The 16107-nt window shown below is 38.3% G+C and overlaps 1 protein-coding gene across 1 annotated transcript; it reads left to right on the top strand.

Annotated features, from left to right (window-relative positions):
• Positions 1-2361: 2361 nt before the first annotated feature.
• On the top strand, positions 2362-15096 carry LOC142107962 (axin-related protein-like). The gene is made up of 12 exons (XM_075191636.1): positions 2362-2697; positions 4804-4933; positions 5367-6007; positions 6666-6788; positions 7430-7520; positions 7745-7885; positions 8624-8913; positions 9086-9280; positions 9700-9879; positions 10715-10804; positions 11950-12111; positions 12203-15096. Exons 2-12 carry the CDS (start codon positions 4829-4831, stop codon positions 12327-12329), a joined length of 2145 nt encoding a protein of 714 aa, XP_075047737.1. The 5' UTR covers positions 2362-2697; positions 4804-4828; the 3' UTR covers positions 12330-15096.
• Positions 15097-16107: the final 1011 nt, after the last annotated feature.

Here is a 16107-nt window from a genome sequence, read left to right as displayed (position 1 = left end):
TGCTTACGTGCATACACCCCATCGCACCCCAGTTCCGCCCTTCAAATCGTAGATAATCAAAAGTGTAATTTGCATTTGAACTTGAATTGCATGCACTTGCGTTCACCAGCGTAAGGTCAGTTTCTGAGCACACACATAGCAATTTCACACAAAACACGTCACGCCACGGGACTTACGTCCAAAGGTGAAGCAGTCTCTATATGCTTACAGAAGCGGAATGGGGGAGGAAAGGGGCATTTCAATGTAGGGCAAGTATATTAAAGCCAAATTCATATATATGAGCAGCAGCAAGTACACCTGTCAGGAGGTATTTATGTTTTGAGTGCTCACGTTATCATCAGCAGTGTTAGAATGAAAAAAAGAAAAAAAAAGCTTGTCCCCCAGCCCAGACTGATAGGAACAATTTTAACTGGACGAACAACGTGGTCATACTGTCAATCAGCCCAATCTGACAATCAGAGTGAAGTAGCTCTGTATTTACTAGAAAGTGACAGCTTGACATTCACCTCAAGGAGCAGTTCCTCCTTGTATATGTGCTGCTGTTGTTTTTTTATCCCAATGGATTACAAAGAAGAAAGAAGAGGATCTTCCCCGACACTGTGAATCATGTTATTTTGACCCAACGAAGCAGGGGATGGGGTCAAAATGACAGAAATCACCGCAAATCGCATCATTAAAACTCCAAACTAGAAAGTGGGCAGGATGCGGGATAAGGGCCTGCTCTCCTTGGAGTCCGGAATGTGAGAGTCCAACGAACCCGCGAGAGAGGGCAAGTATGGTGTTAATGCAGGTAGCACTTTTTTGGGGGGGGAATGGGGGGGCACTGGCGTCTCTACTGCTTATTGATATGCTGCTTTCATACATACTTAAACACGTTCTTTGGAGGCATTTTACATCTGTGTTTCTCTAACTCTACATGAGCCCCTCAGTTTCCACCCTTCCACATCATGAATTTCTTATTTTGTAAAATGACATAGACATGCATATTCTGGCACACCGTTGCACCTATCCACAGATGTGAGGGACAACCCCTGCCCACTATAGTTTACCTATCATGAGACACAAAATGTCATAATGCTGAAATCAACTCCGCTTTGCTGCACCAATCCAAATGTAGTTCTGTATAAACAAGTACATGTTACGTAAATTCAGAAATTACCCCCTCTGACTTCCACACACACTCTGCAAGTCCGCCTGCCAGAGGGTGCTGCATTCTATATCTCACGCCCTTCAGGTTGCTAAAAACTTAAAAAGAGTTTGTTTTGTCCTGTCTTTTCCTACAAAGTCCTGGGAGAGATTGTATTTTCAAAATATTTTCTAATGTTTATTTGTTATACATGTAAAAACTTGCAGTGGGCATGTAAATCCTCTACTTTAAACATTTGGAAAAGCCAAGATTGAAAAATGACTTTTTTTTTTACTGTCAAAAAATGTGCTTTAATACAGGAAAACAAATCTGAATTGCTAAATGTGTGACTTTTAGTGCTCAAAGAGATCCAGTAATGTATATAAATGAATGTAAACAAAAAAGGTACAGTAACATGTTTACAAAGCTTGATAACTTCCATACAAACATAATCAGTTAACACTTTAGTGGCAGTGGAACAAAAGCACTGTAATGCTGCAGCATAAAATAAATACTTTAGGGTCACCTAGTTCAAAACAAGAAAAATAGGAATTAAAACACATGCTACCACTTAGCAGAAAAAATAACTTCCTTAATCATTCACAAATGTTGAGTGCATGTGATTCTCAAGCACGTAATTTTCTACTCTATAAATGTGTTATTTATTTTTTTGTTTCCTTTTATTTATTTAAAAAAAAATAATTTCTGTCTGCTCATCCAGTTCTGAGTTGATTTTTTTTTTTTTGCAAGTTTCTAAATCTTACATCCCTTCCCCCCCTTCTCAGCCTCTTGTTGCTTTGCAGCACTTCAGGGGTTAAAAGTGATTGAAGGCTCTTTGAAGATGGGATGAAAGGAATAGCTGCTGGAGACTCTGCGCTCTCATTGGTCCGGCAGCCTTCAAAGGACTCTTTTTCTTAACCAGAGGGGGGAGTCTGGCTTTAAGAAAGGAATTCAGAAATCCCAGGTCCTGGCAGATAGCTGCTGCAAAGCAAGGACTAAAGATCGCGTTTAAAAATCCGCACGTTCGCCGTTTCGTGAAAAAACCAAAGCTGGTTTATTATTTCTCTGCAGGAAGAAAGGAGGAAGAGGAATAATATTTTTTAACTGCGTTCCTCACTGCTTTTGCGGCGCGGCACCTCTACCGAGCTTCCAGGATGCAGCCTTCAGTGATCTCCACTGATGTTTCATTAAAGCCATAACACCCCTTTGTTCTTTTGGCTTTGTCCCCAGGGGGAGTGAAAAAGGGCTTTTTGGTTTTGATTAAAAAAAAAAAAAAAAAAAAGTTCAGAGAGAGGAGGGAGAGGGAGAGAAATCCTTCCAGTCCTAACTCACTCAAGGAAGGTGTGAGCTTTTTTTCTTCCTTTCTCCTGTTTTTCCCCTTCCCCTCTCCAGACTGGATCATGGTTTTTTTCTGCCACTTGGATCTTCTTTCGGATTATTTCAACGTTTGCAACCATGACTGAGCTCCCCCTTGGCCAACTGGATTACTTGTTTTCTGATCTAAGGGAGTTACAGTAACAGGGAGTTTAAGATCGGGATCGAGAAGCCGTAAAACCCCGCAAAACATCAAGGTAAGTGCAGGGATCTGACCCCCACTGCAAACTTTTCTTCCTGCCTGCAGCTCCCGTGTGATCTTGGACGTGCCCGGGGAGCACGGTGCAGCCAGTGGCCCTGTTATCTGTCCTGCAAACTGAACCCAAATCGTCCACCCGAGAAAACAATTAAATGCTCCTCTGCCCCCCCCCTCCCTGTTCACTTGCATTGGTCCCAATCTCCGTGATCGTTTTCGGGACTGGCACAGAACTGGATATAATTTGTTCTGCTTTGCTGCGGAGAACATATGGTTATATTTAGCAACTATTTTTTTTTTTTTCTTTAATTCATGTGGTTTTTTTTTAATCGCGATTTGTATCTTTACCTCCTTGTTTATGCTTCTTTGTGCTTTTATATAGTTTGACATTTTTTAAACAGTTTTAATATTTGACATCTAGATTATGAGCACTTTTCCTGCCTTTGCATAATAACCTGTCTGATTGGGCTGTGGGTGTTTTTTGTTTTTTTCTTTCTTTCTTGTTTTGTTTTAAATCTTTTCCTGGAAGTTTGAATAGACTTTTTATTAGTTGACTTTATTAGTTTTTCTCCATGTGGTTTGTAATGGATACAGCAGTGGAGTAAGTCCTCCTGATTTGTAGACATGTCCTTTTTAAGCTAATGAGCTGCTTTTGTGGTGTTCTGTGTTGTGGCCTAGAGGTTGTGCTTAAATCAGAACTATTCATTTTTCTTGTGTAAGTGGTAGTCCCCAATACCTGTGGGGGTAACTTAAAAAGTACTGGGTGATTATTATTATTTTTGTTTTAATAATGTTCTGTGGTCAGGCTAAAATCCTGGCATGCACACTCTTGATGATGTGTATACTGTTGAGTTAATAGCACCCCCATCAAACTGATTATTTTCTATAAAGTATTTTCTTTTATCTGCCCCATTGTGGCAAATGAAGCATCAATCTTTGAAGAAGCTTTTATGTCCAGTTCAATCTGAAGCTTGCAGTGTTTCCCAGCTGGATACCATGAATGTTAACCCCCCCCCTCCCAAGCGTCACACTTTGAAATTAAGTTAACTGGTCTCAAATAGACTATTTACTTGTGGGTCAGATATAGAGAACTTAACTAATTGTCTCCTTGTGCCAAAGAGATGTGGGAAGTGCACAAAGTACAGTGTGATCTGCCTCTCCGCTCCCTTCATCCCTTATAGTTAAGGGGCAGCATGGGCCTCATCTGTATAGTATTTCATGAGGATTGGTGAAATACCTTTTAGCTTCCTTTATCCACAAATGTCTGTGAACTTGTACCTATAAAACTGTTCAAACATCTGGATATATTGAACGTTTGCTGGTATGCTGGGGAGAGAGAGGGTCTCTGGCCCACCTGTTGTGAATAATTTCTATTGAAAAACTCTACAGGGCGACAGGGTATGGCGTAAGTCATGTTGGAAAGAAGGAAAATGGTTCCCAGATGGCCATTTGCTTGTAATAGAAACTTGCAGTTCCGGAGGAGTTATGGGCTGTAGTTTAAAGTGGATTCTTCCCTTAATGCAAGCCTAATGATTCATGATAACTAGAAGCCTAACATTAAATAATACAATTTTTTTCCCCATTGAATTTTCACATTTTATGCTATGGCTAGCTTACTTGGTCATAGTTTAAGTAATATTTCCTTCCATTAATAGTAGATAACATAGAGTAAGCATTCTCTGCATGTCCTTGCTTTAAGACTGCATTATTCATTGCTATCTATCTTAAAGTGCACCTGTCATCTACGCACAGGGAAGGAAGCCAATTGTGGAATGAAGATATTAATTTACTATAAATGTTAGAGATATGAAGAGGCTCAGACCTCAACATGACTATGTAGGTGACAGGTACCCTGTAACATCTGCTTTCCACTACCAAGCTTCACTTTGTGCATACCAGTTGTATAATACTACTATTTCCTCTTGATGAATTGGTGATTTATTTATTTTTTATTTTTTTATTTAATCTATTTTAGATTGCTTAATCAGATAGGTGTATGTATGTGTTTAACAACTTTGAAATACCATATTGGACAGTTAACCTTTAATATGCTAAATATTCTATCATATCATGAATATCAATTGCTAATCTGCCATTTTTTTTACAGCCAGTAGTCAAGATTTCTGGTAGCCATGAGTTCTGCTGGGGTGCTGACCTGTATGCCAGACTCAAGACAAATATTCAGGGAAACTTCATTGCGCCCACCGGTGCCAGGCCAGGAGACTAAAAATTACAAGGTATTCCTTTTATATCTAATGAGACAAACTTTCATTTCACTTGTCCATAATATCTAAAAAGTTATGAGGGATTATTGACAGGTTGTTTTTTGTTCTGAAGTTTTTGTTACTTTTATTACTTGCCTTTGGTTTAAGTCTTCATTATCCTTTATAATTTAGCCTCTAGTAAGAATTTGGGTTTCTTAAACGCCTAAAATAGTAGGATAAAAGTTGCACTTTGAAATTCCAATAGTCCTTAATTAACAAAAGTCCAACTAACAAGAGAGGCGCGTTTACGCTTACTGTACTCTGACTGGTATTGTTAATCGTGAACCAATTTACATGTTGGGTGTATCAGTATTGACAATATATACTCTCTACAATTGAGACAATCCCGATCTTGCTGTTGATTACCAGTTAATCAAACTTTTGTTTGTTCTTTTTATGACTTAAGGCTGAGAAATTCCCTATGGATCCCCAGCACTTGGAACAGCAAATGAAATACAAGGATGATTCTCTTCGGCAAGCGGAAGGTTGTGCAGCACATGATTCCCGCTTCTCTCGATGGGGCAGATCCCTAAATCTATTGCTGGATGACCAAGATGGGGCAACACTTTTTCGTATGTACCTGGAAGGGCAGGGCCTAGTGGATCTTTTAAGTTTCTGGTTTGCTTGTAATGGCTTTAGAGCCATGGACCCAGAGGAACCCAAGACCTCAAAGACAGCCAAAGCCATATATCGTTGGTATGTACAAAATAGCCAGGCTGTTTCGGGACGTTTAAAGCCAACCACACGGGCTCAAGTGAAGGACTGTGTTAAGAACCAACAGCTGAATAGAACTTTGTTTGACCAAGCTCAGCAGGAGATTCAGAGGGCCATGGAGCAAGAGGCCTTCCCTTCATTTTTGCAGTCTGACATTTGCAAGGAATATGCTCATACTGTTGAAGACAGTCCCACCCCAGACAGCCCAGGGCCTGGACTCCCAACCTTGGCGGAGGAAGAGGAATTTGGTGGGTTACACCACATTCCTGTTGGTTTGGGTACCATGGGAAAAACAAACCGTGCCTTCACACGTATCCCACCAAGGAACCAAAGGTAAGAACCAGAAGACAAGTTGGAAATGCCTAAGTGCATTTGATCTGGTTGTCTGCTCTTCAGTACGGTGTTGTTTATTGCAGTTGATATTGTTGTTGTGTTTTGGGTTTTTGTTAGCTAATAATGGGTTAATTTTTATTACTTCAACCTATTTTTTTGTTTGTTCTCTGGCACTTTTTCTGTATTTTCTTTGTTTCTGTTCCTCCCCTCCTTGTGTTAAAGGTTAACTTAGCTGTTATTCCTTTCCCTGAGCTCACATATCTTTGATGTGAACAAAATCTTTCCCTGCTCCAGAGATCAAAGAACCACATCCATAAAGCGGGGCCGGGGTTTTTTTCTCTCCCTATACACGTCCCCCTCCCTCCCAAGATGCCTTGCTGTTTCAAAGCCTTCTTATCTCTATAATTTTTTTCTTTTATAACAGTTATTCTATTTTTATGGCTTGTGTCGGATTAGATAGTAAATCTGTTTGGAAGATATATAGTTGAATCACAGCTTCTTGGTTGTCCAAGCATCTTGCTGTTTAGATTCCAACCTCTATTTTAGAAAATAAAATGCTAATGCCTAAAGTCTTAAATTAGTCTTAATAACTCAAAAGTCTTGAAACTAAAACCGATTATCCCATGTGACCTGTATCTTTTTCTTTATTTTTCTTAAGGTCCAATCTACGCAGAACTGAACCACTATACCAGTACTTTGCTCCAGCAGCTAGTATCAATGATAGTGAGATCTCAAGTGATGCCTTAACTGAAGACAGTATGTCCATAACAGATGGTAGTGTGTAAGTATCCGCTTTTTACGCATGACCCAAAATGCTTCTTTGTGAGGAGCGAATCCAAATATAAATTGGCAGTGGGCGATTGATTATAAAGGACAATATGATATGTGAAATACAAATTGGTAATAGAAGAGAGGTTTATAAACCAAAAGGAAAAGCTAAACCTTTAACAGAAATGATAATTTCACATGCATGGACACGTTTAGGCGTCTTTGGAAGGTGGTCTTGGTTCTTTCAACAAGTAGACTGCTAGAGGGTACAGGTCAAGAAACACGAGGCCCCTTTCTTTTTATCTCCCTATTGTTGGAGACAATGAATGGAATTTACTGCTCACTTTGATGAAGTTGCCAAGAGGTGATGTCTATACACTTTGGCATCTCCATAGTAGAAAGAACTTATGATATTTGTCGCTTATTATCTACATACTTGGGGCAGTGCAGACTGGATAATGGCTCAATTGTCACATTGAGTTTCAGTCCATATTTAGCAAGTAGACCGTTCTAGGAGTGTCCTGCAAGCCTTAAGTATACCACTCTGCAGGTTGTGAGGTGTGTGTGTGTGTATGTGTGTGTGTGTGTATCTATATACTAGCTTTTTATTTTGTATATCCCTAATAAAGGTAATTAAAACCTTTTTTTTAACAGAGACGGAGTTCCACCATACCGTTCCAAAAAGCAACGAGAAATCCATAGAAGTGTCAGCACCAATGGCCAAGTGCCTCTGCCTTTTGTTCCAGTAAGTTTTCCTTTAAGTTGTTTTAATAAATAAAAGTAAATGTGACTAGTGTGGGAAAAACCTGCGCCATCCGCCAGTTTCTAGTTGCTACTATTCAAATGACTAAATCCATCCATGAAATGCAGAACAGACAACATTTTTGGGTTTTAGAATTTGTTTTCTGTTTTTATTACCGACAGTTGAAACTGAATCTTTCTTAAATGTTTCCTTATTGTACTTTGCAGAGGACTATGCGCCCACCAGCGGAAATGCTGCCAAGCAATCCTGCAGAATTTGCCGCTAAACTGACCATCGCTTTGGAAAAAGTTAAAAAACAGAGAGAGGCTGAAGAAAAGCTGGAGGAGAGGTTGCAAAGGTTAAAAGAGGTAAGGAAAATATATTACAGGTCACTAAATTTAGGCTGCAAGCCTCCTTATAAATGGAGTTCCTCACAACACTTACCAACATGTATAACTTCCCATACTGGTGTGGATGAGTTCTCTGTACAGCGCTGCAGAATTAGTGGCGCTATATAAAGAACTGATGATGATGATACTCTAACAGGGCTTGATATATGGACATTTACATTTTGCTGTACAGCTACACTCAAGCTCATATTCTGTTATCTGCTATCTTGTGCAGTAGTTACAAGAGGAGGGTTCGAGTATCTTTTAAACTTTGGTTTCTGACCAGAAGTCTCCGTCGCAACCCCCATAATCAGCTTATTTAATAGATCTTATGATAAGAAACTTGTACAGATGTATTTGGGAATGTTAATTATAGCTCCTTTATATATGACCACTTGCATTTTTGGTTTAGCTGCCATTGAAAGTGTGTTCAAGGGGAATCTAAAGGGGTGATAAGTAGCAGCCAAAAAGAAAATGTGAGGATATGCACCTGGTACTGTAAAGAAGGGTAACAGGTTGAGGCACGCAGAAGTATAGAATGTTACTGGAATAGCTTTTGGCAAGGTTCTGCCATAACGTTACAGGAGTAGCTTCAATTACTTTGTATTTCTCTAATGCCAGAATAAAAAACTCTGACATTGTTTTGGTTAATTAAGAAAGAGACAAATCTCAGACTAACATTTGGAAAACAAAAAAATCTCAATTACTTTTCAACAGGAAGAAGAGAAAGTTGAATATGACCTCCCCACATCCAACCATGAAACGCTGCCAGCTGCTTCCGTTGAAGATGACCCACAATCCATCCTTGATGACCATGTATCAAGAGTCTTGAAGACACCGGCAAATCTGTCACCTAGATCACAGTCCCCTTTTATTCAAAGAAAAGTCAAAGGTCAAGCAACATTTGGCAAAGGTCAAAGTTTAACTTCCTGTCACTTACGGCCGAAAGCTCTTGCTGGAATGGAAACACCCGTCTCTCAGAGTACAGAACAGCGGGGATCTGTGAGGTATGTATACCTGTGCTAATGTGCCCGAATTATTCTGTCGGATTGTTAGAGATGTTTTATTATTGTCGTTACAATTTATATTGTAGTTTTTCACAGTTTTTTACATACCAATCCTGCTTGCGCTTTAGCAACTTGTGTCCCATACAAATACTTATTCTAGCAACTATTACAGTTCCCAGGGAACAAGAAGTTACAGAAAGACAGAAGGATGTGCGCAGTCTCATAAACTAGAAGAAGGAAATCCACCTGCCGGTCTGACTACCCCACTTTCATCTGAGCAAGAAGTAGAACGTAGCCACAGTGTTTTGCAATGGGTGCTCGAGAGTGCCAAGATGATGAAAAAACATCACCGGGATGTTAACACAAGGTAAGTTATACAGAATCTCCCCATATAGATGTGTGTTACAATTATATTATAGCAAGTTGTCCTACAAATACACTAGCAAAAAGCTGCTCACTGCAGAGCCACCAATTATTTCCAACACAGTGTGCTCCATACAAGCTTATTGAGAACGACTAGGCACATAACACTAGCAACATTACATCATATTTTATTAAAAAAAACATACAAATAAAGATGCATATCTACATAATTATGCAACCAAAACTTTTTTTATTTTTTTTTCAATGCCAAAATTCCATTTGTGTATGTTCGTATCTGAGATTAAGTGATTTGCTGGGTATCTCTAGACAAATGCCTACTTTCCATTAGGAATATATGTAGTGTAATGTTTAAAGAAATCCTCTTTTGCAACCTAAAATTAACTTTATTTTTTTTTTTTAAAGTTTAAGCCATTGTGTAGAAACAAAGAAGACTACACACAGGGCAGCATCCCAGCCGGCTCATCTGTTCCTACAAGATACTTCTATGCCACCACTTAATGCGCCAAACACTCTGGACCAATTGGAAGAAGCCCGTCGGCGTCTTGTTGAAGACAAGAGAGTTCCTAAACTTCATAAGACCAGGTAAAGATATATCTAGTGTTTGTCTGTATATTCATACAGCGGTTAAGTTAACTCAAACAATGCCATCTATATTATGTCCAATCAAACTGTAGTTGGACTCTTTATTTATTTTTGGTGTAATGCTTTGATGAATAGGGCACTAAATCTAGAAGATTATATAGAATATGGAATCTGTTACTAATAATACTGGGGGGAGGACATGTCAGAAGGGAACATAGTTTAGTGGAAATGATTGATTAGCCATATTATTCATAGTGGAAGTGTGCAGCGGTATTAAAGTCAATAATGGAGAAAAAGCATTTTCCTTGAGCTTTGCAAAGCCATTTAAAATAGAGCAGCTCTAAATGAGATTATCCATCACCTACTCTAAATTTTCCCAACTATCCCCCAGCCCCAACCAGAGTTGCCAGGGCTGCTTCATATATTCATACAGCCCTTTTTCCCGGGGCTCCAGTAGGCGAGTTCAACTTTCCACTTTAAAATCGCAGCGGAGGAGGAGGGAGGAAGAGGGGGGGGGGGTGACCGGGACTGACCAAGTCTCTTGACTGTTGTTTGTGAATAGTCTACTCGCACACATCCTTCCAGTTTTTGGACGAGGCTCTGTGAAGAAGTGGAGAAGCCCCGGGAAAAACGACTGCATGGAGCAGCCTTTGGGATCGCGGCTAGACTAGAGAGAAGCTTTGTATAGTTTACCTAGTAGATGGTAGTGCAGCTTTAATAAAGCCTACCTTGATGATAAAATAAGCACCTACGCAAACATGAAAATCAAATAATGCATGAAAATCTCACAGCTGTTTTAGTTCACAATGCTTAATAACGTTTGTTTGTATTTAAGGTGTGTGCAGTCTGCAACACTTAAAGAAAAAAGCAAAGCTGCAGAGAGTGTTCCATCTTCTGGCTTCTCCACGCTGAAATTCTCTGAAGAGTAAGTATTTTGCTCCTGTTTCTAAAGTTGGATTCAATTCTTTCAGCCTTATCAATATTTTTCCCCCCATTAAATCACAAGAATATCTATCATGATATAGTTGGAGGGGGAAGTTCTCTTGATATAAATAGTGTTGTAAAATCACATGGGTGGTGTAATAGAGGAACAAATGTGTGCAGTATGTATTTTCTCAATCCTACACAATGTTCTATTACATTCCAGTTATATATTGAAAGTCATTTTTTTCACACCTTTTGTTCAGGAATATTCCTGATGCTTTTCAAGCACTTTATACAATTTGACCACTGGATAGCATTTTTCTATTGCTAAGTTTGCTGACATTGAATTATACTTCGACAGAGTAAATATGGCCGCTCTCAACCTATAATAGAATACGTTAAATCCATACTTTTTCTATTGAATACTTCTATAAACCGTAATGAAAAATGTGTAATGCAATATATATATTCTGTTAAAGTCAGTTTGTAATGTCAAAGCATTTTTTCGTTGTGGTTTTTTTTTTTTGTTTTTTTTTATAGGATTTGGGGAAATATTTACTAAACTGTGGGTTTGAATAAGTGGAGATGTTGCCTATAGCAACCAATCAGATTCTAGTTATCATTTATTCAGTACATTCTACAAAATGACATCTAGAATGTAATTGGTTGCTATAGGCAACATCTCCACTTATTCAAACCCGCAGTTTAATAAATATATCCCTTAGTGACTTTCTGGCTTGTATATATCGACCATCTTTTTTCCTCCCTGTTTACTTTCTTATGGTGTTCTGTGCCACTCTTAATCCTGTTTTCCATCATAAGAGTTGTTTCTATTGCTCTTGGATAGAATACAGAGGTGATCAGTGGGTACCATTATTTTCAGTGCAGAGAGCACAGCGGTTTTGTTGTTTTTATGGGAGGTAAAAATCAACCTTTTCCTCTTAATGATAATGCTCTAAATACATGGCTGAAAAGCACAGAATGATGTCAAAATGCTAAAGCAGTGCAAATCCTAAAAGTAGAACCTAGGACTGCATGTGCCAATATGTTGACTTCCGACAACAAGGGTGTTTTATGATGATGGATTGAACAATTAAATATATCTGCTCAATTTTATAAATATATATAATTTTTGTCCTCTTACAGGCTTAAGTCTGCCAAAAAGATGAATAGTGACCAAGGACAAGGGGGATTAGCGATTGTCTACTACTTCTGTGGCGAGAGGATTCCTTACATGATACGAACAAAGGAGCCTACTTTGACATTACAAGAATTTAAAGAGCTGCTGAGTAAGAAGGGAAGTTACAAGTAAGTATCATACCTACAGCTTGATCTGCGATTTGTGTAACAAAAACATAAGTGTCTTGTCAGTGGCTAATATACCGCTCATCATTTTCAGATATTACTTCAAAAAGGAGAGCCAAGAGTTCGAATGCAATGCTGTATTTCAAGAGATATCGGAGGAGGATGCTGTGCTGCCATTATACGAGGAAAAGATTATCTGCAAGGTGGAAAGAGCATGTTGAGCATACACTTGATGCAAGTGGAAGGCAATTCTTGCTGCTGTTTAGAATTGAAGAGTCGCGCTGTGTTTATGGACAATGCAGCAAGTGGAATCCCACAATTTCAAAAGTTCTAAGGGAAGACTTCAAAACCAGATGAGGGATGGATCTAAGAATGACCAAATGGAAACTGGTAAAGTCTGGCGATCTGCAGGGATTGGATTGGCATACCTATGGAAAGATGGAAACGAAACTCCTACCTGCAAAGAGAGGACAAGGGAAATTGTCTGGTTGGTGTTGCATGCAAGATGCAGTACAAATGACGGTGGTGTTGAATGTGAATTAATATGATGGATACAAGGGCGTGCTTCTGTTATGATGAGAACAAAACTTGACATGGAGGGGGAAACAAGTGAAAAAGCTGATTTCCGGAATGTTTATGGCCACTAAGTTAATTCAGGTACATTGTATGTACATACTTCTGGTGTATTTATATAGCACACGGCTTGGTTTTGATGGACAAGAGTGACCTTGCCACCTTTATATAGAGCATTTTCTGCTCTGTTGAAAATTACCACTATGGAATCCTACATTGCGAGTAATCCCTTGATTCTCAAGCAACCCTTATCCTATAAGATGCTGAATGTGAATGATCTACATCACTTGTTCAAAGAATTCTACTCCAAGTGTCCAAAAGTAAAAGGAGCCCGGAGAGAAAAATGGTGCAAATATTTAAAGGAAACTAAACAAGAGAAAACGTAGGGTAACTTCTTATAGATGACTTCCGCATGTCTTCTATTCCTGGTTCTCAAGCTATGCAAAACAGTTGATCAAAGTGCTGCTATTTGTACTGCTGGTGACCTTCTTGTCTAGTTTGTAATGCAAGAATTCACAGCCATACAGATCAGAGGGATATTGCCATCTGCCATTTTTACTTTGTCTATTTTTAATACATTTTTGACTATATTGATGGATTTTTTTTTTTTTCAATCTGGTACTAGGTTATATAATATTGGGATATGCCGGCCCTCTGAATTCTTTACCTGAAAATTGGAGGACCTGAACAAGTTTATTTTTGTTCTGTTTTAAGAACAGATTGGACTGTTTTTGTCAAAGAAAATTCAGTTGAAGAGACACAACCTACCTGTGCGCGTGGGACGATTGGATTTTTTCGTTTCACTGTGATACTGTTGCGCTAAATTAATGGACACACATAATTGAAGCCATATAAACTATTTCTTAAACTCTGTTTTAAGGGTTTATTTTGTCCCTTGATTATATTAAAGGGTTTGTTTGCCTTTTGTACATATTTAAAAAACAACAAATCAAAACAAAAATGCCTTTTTATTTAAGCAATAATAAATATCTGGACATTTTAAGGGTGTCTGGACCCCACATGCATAGTAATGAGAAGCTGTATATAAAACCAGTGCTTATCCTTGGGTCTAGTAGGTACAAGTTTGGGAGTCTGCTCACTTTACTGTGCTAACAGAAAGATGGATACTGTTTAACCATAGTCTCATTCAAGACCACTGTATTTCCAGTGTTATATAAACTTTTCTATTTAGGTGGCAATTTAATCTATTTTGTTTGCACCTTCTACACTTGGAAGATATTCTGGTTTTGGGGCAAAGCACAGCTAATGTATTTTATAAGGGCTCCAGTTCACTCATGAATTGATAAGTTAGTTGTATTTCTTCAATACAGCACCTATTTTCTAACATTTGATCTCTGAAGTAGCTGAAGTTATTTATCTTTTAAGACAGTGGGTCCCGCAGCGATCTCACAGGGGTGCCAGGACTGGTGGTAAGCAAGGTGGGGGACTACTTTGGTTATTTTGGGCTAGGGGTGCCTTGGAAAAAAAAATTATAGAGACCCTAAGAGTGCCTCGAACTGAGAAAGTTTGGGATCCACTGTTTTAAGGTTTAACTTGTTCCTGTATTAGTATGTCCAGATCATTCAATGGACTTGTCAATCTAATACACTGACTTACCAGAGAGTATGGTAGTAGTGTACAAGCAAGGTCAGAATTTTGTGTTGTAGTTGTACCAGGCTCGGATTGGGTATCCAGCACTTTTGGGAAAAGCCAGAAGAGCTTTGTGGTAAAATACCCTTTACACATATAATGGGATGCTGATTTGTATCTAAAGAAAACCAGAAGGTTATTATGAAAATGTATAATCTGCTTTCTAGGTTTAGTTTGTCCCTGACTCTGTCCTGGAAAGAACAGCTGCTGAGCCTGGGTCAAACGGTACGGTGCAGACTCTAGCAATAAAAAACACCTGCACTTTTAATAAGTGTTTTATAGTTCCAATCAGATCCTAACACACTTGTTTGTGATATCCAAAGACATTGTAGTCTCTTGGAGGGAGGAATTTTTCCATCCATTGGTACTGCCCAGTCATACCAAGCTGGTCTTCCATTCATAAAGCAAACAGTCTATGTACCCTTTTTAAATATGAGTGGGCAATATGTCACACTTGGGGGCATATTCAATTACGATTCGCGGCCGCGATTACGCGCGGCCGCATGGGTCCCGGTACCGCAACATCATGGATTTCTGATTCAGAAATTCACGATATTGCACTACCGTAATGACGCTTTATATGCGCAGCCGCGCGGGATTGCGGCCGTAAATCGGAATTGAATATGCCCCTTAATTTGTTGATGACCTAGAAGTCCTCTTCACTACCATCAGCCTGATCTGACCGCGGCTGGTATTTCTTGGAAACCAATGTAGTGCAAATGCTCTTCAAACCCCTACATTCAATAAATATCAGCTAGATATTATATATATATATATATATATCTCTATCTTTCTTTTTTTTTTTTTTTTTTTTCTGGAATACAAATTGTAAATGTGTTATAAGAGAAAATGACTTATTTAATAATTCATATTAATAAAGTATTGTTATCATCTTGGTAATGTTGTTGCCGGGATAGTCTATACATTGCAACACCTGTTTTAAAGGTGTCCAGTAAGAAGCGGTGTTTAATTGTTACAGGGCGAAGAATTTTACAATCTTTTTTTTTTTTTTTTTTTTTTTTTTTTTTTATTTTATTCCTGTAGCAATAGGCAAAAATGTGGTGGCCAATTATTCACCAACTGTTTTATACAATAATTCATATTTTTATATCTAATTATATACTTGTGTATAAATATAAATACATTGTTTTATATATTTCAGAGTGATTAATTAAGGTGTATAAAATTGAAAACTTTTGCTATTCTACAAAATGTAAAAATAAGCTGAAATAAAATTTATATTTTTTTTGAAACTTTCTTCTGCTTGAATTTTTTTGTAATTTGTGTATTATAGTTAAGTACACTTATAGAAAAATGGAATCTGGGTAACATAATTAAAGGCTTGGCTTAATGGTATTAAATGGAGTCTGTAATGGATGAGCTTTACTTCAGTGCATGGGAATACAAGGTCCCATTGTTAGAACATTAAGCCACTCCTTTGTATACAGAGGATGAGACATTATTACAATAAGTTTCAAAATTAGCTTTACCTTGATACTTTAATAGTATCCTTCCATGCAAACTATGATTCCAACAGCTACCCAATACTAAGCTATTTAAATCATGACATGAAGGACAGAAAGGATCTTTTGAAGGAATAAGACAAGTGACTGTCGCTACCCCAGTTTGCTATGTAAGTAGCTTACCCAATAAATACCTTATTATTGACACTGGGCGTAAAAGGGTAATTAAACCGCCTAAAGTCATTCCTACTGCTGCATGACTTGTTAGTTTTTACATTGCCTGCAGCCAATAGCTGTTTTTTTTTGTAATTTC

Source organism: Mixophyes fleayi, chromosome 11 (assembly GCF_038048845.1).
Source record: "Mixophyes fleayi isolate aMixFle1 chromosome 11, aMixFle1.hap1, whole genome shotgun sequence".
NCBI classification, from domain to species: domain Eukaryota; kingdom Metazoa; phylum Chordata; class Amphibia; order Anura; family Limnodynastidae; genus Mixophyes; species Mixophyes fleayi.
This window is presented reverse-complemented; position numbering and strand designations above follow the sequence as displayed.